The sequence below is a fragment of the Helianthus annuus genome, chromosome 10 (genome assembly GCF_002127325.2).
Source record: "Helianthus annuus cultivar XRQ/B chromosome 10, HanXRQr2.0-SUNRISE, whole genome shotgun sequence".
NCBI classification, from domain to species: Eukaryota; Viridiplantae; Streptophyta; class Magnoliopsida; order Asterales; family Asteraceae; genus Helianthus; species Helianthus annuus.
Window position 1 is genome coordinate 17,246,628 of NC_035442.2, and position 8,493 is coordinate 17,255,120.

At 33.1% G+C, this 8,493-nt stretch overlaps 1 protein-coding gene across 2 annotated transcripts; it reads left to right on the top strand.

The window, feature by feature from the left end:
* Positions 1–569: 569 nt before the first annotated feature.
* Positions 570–8,006, top strand: LOC110884095 (type I inositol polyphosphate 5-phosphatase 4). 2 transcript variants are annotated; one of them, XM_022131758.2, is made up of 12 exons: positions 570–1,039; positions 1,146–1,230; positions 1,690–1,767; positions 2,891–2,978; positions 3,073–3,177; positions 4,600–5,206; positions 5,866–6,059; positions 6,316–6,424; positions 6,523–6,671; positions 6,993–7,294; positions 7,562–7,626; positions 7,745–8,006. In XM_022131758.2, exons 1-10 carry the CDS (start codon positions 1,010–1,012, stop codon positions 7,213–7,215), a joined length of 1,668 nt encoding a protein of 555 aa, XP_021987450.1. In that variant the 5' UTR covers positions 570–1,009; the 3' UTR covers positions 7,216–7,294; positions 7,562–7,626; positions 7,745–8,006. The 2 variants fall into 2 exon arrangements, with proteins under 2 accessions (XP_021987450.1, XP_021987452.1); XM_022131760.2 differs by having other exon boundaries at positions 586–1,039; positions 1,117–1,230.
* The last annotated feature ends 487 nt before the right edge of the window (positions 8,007–8,493 follow it).

The following is an 8,493-nucleotide window of genomic DNA, read 5'->3' on the forward strand; positions in this document are numbered from 1 at the left end:
TTATAATTATGTGGTATAATTATTTTATTTCTATTTTAATCTTTTAATACACGTTCTTTTATAAATTTCGAGTATGTCCTCAAAGACGTGTCTATTTTTATCTACATCTTGATATAAACTTTTTTCTGAAATCGACTTTTTAACCTTTTATTTACCTTTCATTCTATAACGATACCGTAACAAACCAAAAAAATAACGATCGAATTTCCTACGCGTAATGAACTGACACGATACAGAACGTTTTGTTGTCGCGTTGCACGGATATTACGAAAAAATCGATGCCCGCCGGCTTATTATCACCCTAGTTATGTATTTAAATACGTAATCATTTAAAAAAATATAAATAGAAAAGGTTGAACGACTGTTTTGCTTAACATGAAGTTCCAAACCATCAATCAAACCGTTAAATCCGATTTTTCAAACTATAGATGGAACCGAATAAATTTCAAACCGACATATCACACCGCTCTACTACGGTTTAAACGCTTCTATCTTTGTCAAGTATTTATTAACAATGCTACAAAGTTTTAAAAAAATAAATACCAATGCCACACAATATAGCTAAATATATGACATTCAGTTGAACTTTGGCCTATAGTTATTTGCATCATTTTCCCTCTGTTCCCTGCAAACACAACTACTAGGTGTGCAACACACAAACACATACACATACATATAGGTACCAACCCTCAAGAAAACCCAATTGGATTTGACTCTCTGTTTCCATTTTATGAAACCAAAATGCAGAAAAACTGCAACTTTCTTCCCTATTTATAACTTAACATCCAACACACTTTCTGGGCATTCATAAAAATCCAATCTTTTCTTCTCTTTCATCTTTCTTTGTCTCATTTGAGACACATTGATTCAGCCCACAATTAGTCAAACAAAACAAAAAAGATTCAATTTTTATGAATCTTTTTTGATCAAATATTTGTTTCACTCTCACACCCATTGTTTATTTTGCATTTAAGTTAGTGGGTGTTCATCTTTATGAGGTTTTGAAGCAATGAGAGATGAATTCTGCAAGAAAAGCAAGGTTCTTTTTCAATCAAGATTGTGTTTATACTTTATATTGTATTATTGTTGACTTTTTTTTTTTTTTTTAATTTGAAGAGTTTGACTTTATGCTGATCATAATGAAGGTTTCATGGCCTAAAACACTCAAGAAATGGTTCAATGTGAAGAACAAATCTGAAAATTTTCATGCAGATGATTTCAGTTATGGAGGTAATCATTTCATCATTGTAAAATGTGAATTTCCTCTTTTTTTTTTTTTTTTTTTTTTTTTGAATTCCCTCATTTTTTAATTTTTTTTTTTGGAATTTTTGGAATTTATTTTGCATTTTTCTGTTATATTATCATAAGTGATAACACATGGAAACATCAGTTGACTTGTTGTTATTGTGCTTGCTTTATTTCAACATCAATATTGAATAACAGTATGTTAATAATCTGCAAAAGTGGCATGTGGGAATTTGAATTGAATCTCAATGACATAAAAACAACTGTTCATCTTTGCTCCTCAAAATCTGTTCTTTGTTTTCTTTCTTATTTTCAGGTCTAGATCTGTCATTTGATCTGCAAATGTGTCAATTCAAATCCTTTTTTTGTGTTGTAATTAATTGCACAGTGACAATCACCATGTGTATATTTTTTAATATTAAATTATTGGGTTTCCTTTTTCAGGTGGAGATGAAGTATGGAGGAACAATTTTTCTGAAAAAGAGGTGTGTTCTATCAAGGAAAGCAGAAACACAAGAACAGGTACAGTTCAGACTATTTTTAAACATTTATTACTTTTGGACCACTTATCAAGTTATTTTAATTTTTTATTATATTAAATTTTACATGATTTATTGATCATAGATAGGGATATTGATCCAAAGTGGATGCATGCAAAAGAAAAAAAAAAAATACATGTTACATAATTTAGGGATAAGAAATACAGAATGTGTTTCTTATATTTTGGATATGTTATTTCTAGTAGGTTAATCTCGTAAAATAGAAAATATTAATTAAAACTAGACGACGCTTGAGTGAAACAGGTTAAAATCAGTCATGTGTCTTTGTAATTGACAAAACTTTTTTTTCAACGATTAACAAAAGCCCGATCACTCGGGTAAACCCAATGATAAAAGGTCACCCATGTCCACGAACGCAGATGTTGCTGGTGACCTGCCCACCACTATTCCAGAGAAAACCCACAGCCCGAATGCCCACTTTGATAAAACTCCTTACTAAACTATAGCATTTTTATTCAAGGTAATGTACAAGAAGATGGTAATTGACAAAACCTAAAAAAGTTATAATATATAATATTGTAAATTTGTAACATATTAACATCCAAATCATATAAGAAATTCTTTTTTTTTTTTTTAAGTTTTGGAACATGTATTTCAGACCAGTAACTTTTAACACATAAATATTATCTTTTTTTAGATGTTACCTGACTTGTCACACCCACATATTTTACCATATTTACGAAAGCAGTTTTTGTACTCTTTTCGTCTTAAAATAATTGTCTGCCAGATAATACACACACGGGTTAATAAAAAAAACATTCTTGTTACACCTTTTTTATTTATTAAAATCTGAGTTTTCTTCTTTTATTGATGAGCTATATAAACCATTATAATGATTGGACTAGCAAGTTACTAGTAACTCAATTTAATTTAGAGTTTGTTGCATTTTTATCTGCTATCCTTATGTATTTTGCCCTATTGATTGGAATGAAACAAATAATTATTTAAAAAAAATAAAAAAAAATTGGAGTAAATGTAGGAAATATACACAATTATATATACATGTTCATTTTATTGAATTATTTTAGAACAATAGGAGTGTATGATAAAATTGTATACTTACACCTCTGTTGAGAAATGAACAGAAAGATCAAGTAAACGAAGCGTGAATTATCTTCAGACAAACAAGATCGATCCGAATCTTGCAGAAGTTAGGGATGTTGATAACTATAGGTTTGTTTGTTCAACTTTTTTCTATATAAATCAAGATTATTTATAGTTTATGGTTCAGTTTATTTATTTATTATTGGTTTCAAAATTGAAATAGGATCTTTGTAGCTACTTGGAATGTGGCTGGAAAATCTCCTACAAATGACTTAAATCTTGAAGATTGGTTACACACTTCACCTTCTGCTCACATTTATGTTCTTGGGTGAGTTATAGTACTAGTAATCTTATCTTAAAAAATAATATTTAAAGATATATTACACAATATTAATTTTTATAAGAGTTAAATGTCATTTTAGTCTTTGTGGTTTGGGTCATTTTCAGGGGCGAAGTATAGAAGGGGCGGGAGGGGGCGTCCGACCCCCCGAACTTTTCGCTCAGTAGTGTTATATATATAGTCTTCGTATAGAAATTTTTGGGTATATAGGTTTTCGACCTCCGGTTCTATAGAAATTTTTGGGTATATACGTTTTCGACCCCCCCCCCCCCGGTCATTCAGGTCAAGCTTCGCCACTGGCCATTTTGCCAATTTAGTCCAAATGTTTCATTTTTCGCATGTGGGTCCAAAAAAGTTTCACCGTTGCCTTTTTAGTCCATTGGGTTAACTTCATACATTTTTTCTGTTAACGAGGAGGGCGATTCGGTCATTTATATGTAATTCTGTTAACTAGAAGGGTAATTCGGCCATATAAAATGACCGAATTGCCTTCTCATTAACAAAAAAATGATGAAGTTAACACAGTGGACTAAAATGGTAATGATAAAACCTTTTTGGACCCACATGCGAAAAATGAAACATTTGGACTAAACTGTCAAAATGGCCCAAACCACATGGACTAAAATGACATTTAACTCTTTTTATAACTATAATTGTCACAATTAAATATGTGTAGTAATCTTAAAAAATATTTAAAGATATATTTCCTTCCAAAACACTAATTCATTATTTCTTGTAAAATCTTATTTACTTTATATCCTTTATTTATAGGGAAATTGGCCTGTAATAATTCCACCTAGACCTTATTGGCCATTAATAATCCCACCTCAGAATATTCCCCCCACCAGTCCCACCTTTCACCTATTTTTCCTACAATGGTCCCTCGTTAAAAAAACTTAACGGAGTTAAGCTTTTTTCCAAATTACAAACAGATTTTTTAGGGCTTTTGATTAGAACGACGATACGAGTCCATTGATGTAAAAGTTGCCTCGAAACGGTGCTCCAAACGATGAAAACGGCGCTTCAATTCGGGTGTTTAAATTTCCAATTAACCAAAATCAAATCACTTGGAGCACCATTTCGAAGTAAGTTGTACATCAATGGATTCGTATCATCGTTCTGATCAAAAGCCCTAAAAAATTTGTTTGTAATTTAGAAAAAAGTTTAACTCCGTTAAGTTTTTTTAACGGGGGACCATTGTAGGAAAAATAGGTGAAAGGTGGGACTGGTGGGGGGAATATTCTGAGGTGGGATTATTAATGGCCAATAAGGTCTAGATGGGATTATTACAGACCAATTCCCCTTATTTATATTTTACCTCAAATTACAAATGTGAAAGAAAAATAAAATGATATGAAAATATTGATTTTGATTGTAACATGAGAATCTGACACATTTTGTGACACGTAGGTTTCAAGAAATAGTCCCATTAAACGCGGGAAACGTACTAGGAACCGAAGACAACGGTCCAGCCAAAAAATGGCTAGCACTCATCCAAAAAACACTCAACACTCTACCCGAAACAACCGAAATATTCCACAACCCATCACCCACACCCGACCCGCTTGTCGAATCCGATTCGGATCTCGAAGACCCATCATCTCTCCTCAACCGTCGGTTATCATTCCAATCACAATGTCAAAGCATGAGGTTCACCGGGAGTGACATGGCAATCCCCTATTCAAGATTTGAGAGTAGATATAGTGTGAGTGATCGGGTCGTGTTTGGGACCCGACCCAGTGGGTATGACCCGGGTGTCGGGTCGTCTGATGAGGATAATGGGTCTGGTGATTCGGATAGTGGGTTGAGTTATGACCCGGTTGCGTATTGTGGGAATTTTTTGACGGAGGAAAGAGATAAGGTGGTGGAGAATAATAATAAGTATTGTTTGGTTGCTAGTAAACAAATGGTGGGGATATATTTGACTATATGGGTGAAGAGTGATTTAAGAGACCATGTGAGAAATATGAAGGTGTCTTGTGTTGGTAGAGGCTTGATGGGTTATCTTGGAAACAAGGTAAAAAATTGTCATTTATTTGATGATTGTATAAAAACATTGGTCGCGGTTCGGTCTGGTCTGGTCTGGTCTGGTTGGTTGGACTGGGAAATTGACTACATGATCTGTCTCGTGAAGTACTTTTAAACCGTTTCCATTTGAACCAACCAGTTATGAGTCGGAATGAGGGTTTCGCTACATATTTTATTTCACCTAAAAAGCGTAGGAAACAATGTGAGTCATTTGTTAAATCAATTTAATGGTTAAGATTAATTCAATGGTAATTTCGTAATAACCGGAAGTTTGTAAAAGCCCAAAGGGGTAAAAGAAAGAATTTATCTGTTATGTTAACTTTTTTTTTATCAGATGATAATAGTTCATTCAACTTTTTAAAACTCAAATAACTTTTATATATATTGCTATTTTCCTAATAAAATTATACCATAAAACTGAGCATCTTTTTCCTATTTAATTCATGTATAATACTGGTATATTTTATCTTGTATATTTTTTTTTATTTAATATATGTGTATATATTTATGATTTTTAGTATTTGGATTACATACGAAATCATCCGGTTTTTAAACGACATGTGGACCGGCAAGACGACTGGTTCAATGACCGGTGCGGTTACGAAAACATACTAATGACATAATTTTTGTGTTATTGAATTATTTCAGGGTTCAATATCAATTAGTATGTCATTGCACCAAACAAGCTTTTGCTTCATATGTAGTCACTTAACATCCGGACAAAAGGATGGAGATGAACTCAGAAGAAACTGTGATGTGATGGAGATCATGAGAAAAACTCGGTTTCCACGTGATCAAGAAACAGGAGACGAGAACTCTCCTCAAACAATTCTCGACCACGAGTAAGACCTCCTCATATTATTACTAAACGTAGCAAAATGGGCGGGTCAAGTAACACGTTAAAACAAGTTTGGGTCAAAATGAGTAGTTTTTTAGTATATATTGAAACGGGTCAACTCAGAAACACTTTTTTGTCACTACAAAAATAAACGGGTCGGAAACTGCCACCTCTAGTTATTAATAATTTAATATTACCATTTTATTTCATAATGTTTTCAAACTTGAATTCTTAACACTGTTCCTTTTGGATGACTCTAGTCGAATCATATGGCTCGGTGACTTAAATTACCGAATCGCCCTTTCATATCGGTCAGCCAAGGCCTTGGTCGAGATGCGAAACTGGAGGGCTTTGTTGGAAAAGGACCAGGCAAGTTCAGGATTTTATAAATGTCAATAAAGTTTTATACTTTGTAATCTTTAAGTTTCTATGTTCATGAAATGTTTTTATCTTTTCTATGTTTACAGCTTCGGATACAGCGTAGGAGGGGGCGCATATTCCAAGGATGGAATGAAGGGTGTATATACTTCCCTCCAACTTATAAATATTCGAATAATTCAGATCGATACGCAGGATATGATACGCGTCCTAAAGAAAAACGAAGAACTCCTGCATGGTAAACTTAGCAAACAAGGTGCCAAAATGGGCGGGTCGGGCTGAATATGGGTCAGCCCGGGTAACATTATCTCGGTTCAAGTTGACCCGAATAGTTTTTTTCTCTATATTTCACTTTTTTGAAAATATGCTTAATCAAATTATATAATTTCAATAAAAAAATTTAAGATTTTTTTTTTTTTTTTTTTTTTTTGTATCTAAATACAACTAAGAGTTTTTACATGTTTTACTTTTGTCAAAAGTTTTTTTTATTTAATTAACCTGAATTGACTCATTCATTTTCGTCTTTTCGAATTCTTGATACATTTTCTTCCTTTTGAAGGTGCGATCGTATCTTGTGGTATGGTAACGGGCTTCGTCAAATGTCTTATGTTCGAGGGGAGTCTAGATTTTCAGATCATAGACCCGTATACAGCATATTTTTAGCAGAAGTCGAATCTATAAACAGTACGCAATTCAAGAAAAACATTAGTTATTCATCTAGGATTGAGGTGGAAGAATTGTTACCATTTTCTTGTAGATATAAAGGTCTTAGTTTCTACTAACAATCGACCACACGTCCTTGGTACTTCACTCGGTGAGCGTGCCCATCGCGTGCAAATTCTTCCAACATCCCACGAAAAGGTCAACCCTTTGACTTTATCGTTGTCACGTTTTTTTTTCAAGGGTATTTGGGATTGCTTATTAAAACTGCTTATTGCGCTATTAAGCGAACTCGGCTTATCTAATAATTAGATAAACCTTTTAAATAAGCATCCCAAACATCCTCAAAACAACTTCTTATTGTGTGAAAACGCGACAAGTAAATAAGTAGTTTTCACACGCTAATCCAAACGCTCCCTAATTCGTTTAAACTCTTGATTTGATGCTTTAAGTTTCTTGATTATGCAGAGCTTTTGACTTTCATTTATCACTGGGCAATTCTTTGGCAATAGACAAGAATCCCTTGCGAATCGGTAATTATGCTGGATTTAACCATCAAATGAATCAAACCCGCAAGCATTAATTATGACCCGAAAATAAAAAAAAAGTTCAAATAAGTTGCTGATGAGTGTTTTTTTTTTTTTTTGGCAGAAAGAGGCCATCTTTACCTGGAGGCATCAGATTGATTTGATAATAATTTATAAATGTAGATATGATTCTTTCTTAATTCTTGTTTAATAAAAGACCAGGTTAACGCTCCTGTACTACAAGGGCGAAAACATAGTCGCTTATATCACACTTTATGTAACTGAGAAACTAATTTATATGTATGTACAAGTTGCAAATCTTGCAAATCATACATATATAGAAATATACATATCAAGCAGTGTGACACTTGGTTTGTGCATTCGTACGATAGTATTGCGTCGGTTTAAGAAATGTTTGATGTGTATACTCTTGTCTTAAGGTCGATAAGTTGATCCGCATGATATAATCAAACAAACAATTAAAACTTGAAGGAAAAAAAAAACAATGAAGTAAATCTAAGAAATATGGAATCAAGAAGTAACCTATCTTTAGTTGCTGATAAAAAGGTTGAAAGAATGCATAGTAACAACTAACTTATTACCAAGTTTCAATATATGTAAAAGAAATATAATGATTATGATATATACTAAAAGGGTATTTTGGAAGATTAGAATTTCTTGTTTCTTTCCTTGTTAGGCATACACAATGCAACTTTCAAAAACTCAATACCATATTAAGTGACAACATAAATGAGGTTCTAGAATCTCTGAACTTTGAACCCGACCTGAACCAGAACCTTTTGCTTTTAGAAAGGGTCGGTTCACGGGTTTAATAATTCATCAATAAAAGGTTCCGGGTCGGTTCCGGTTCCG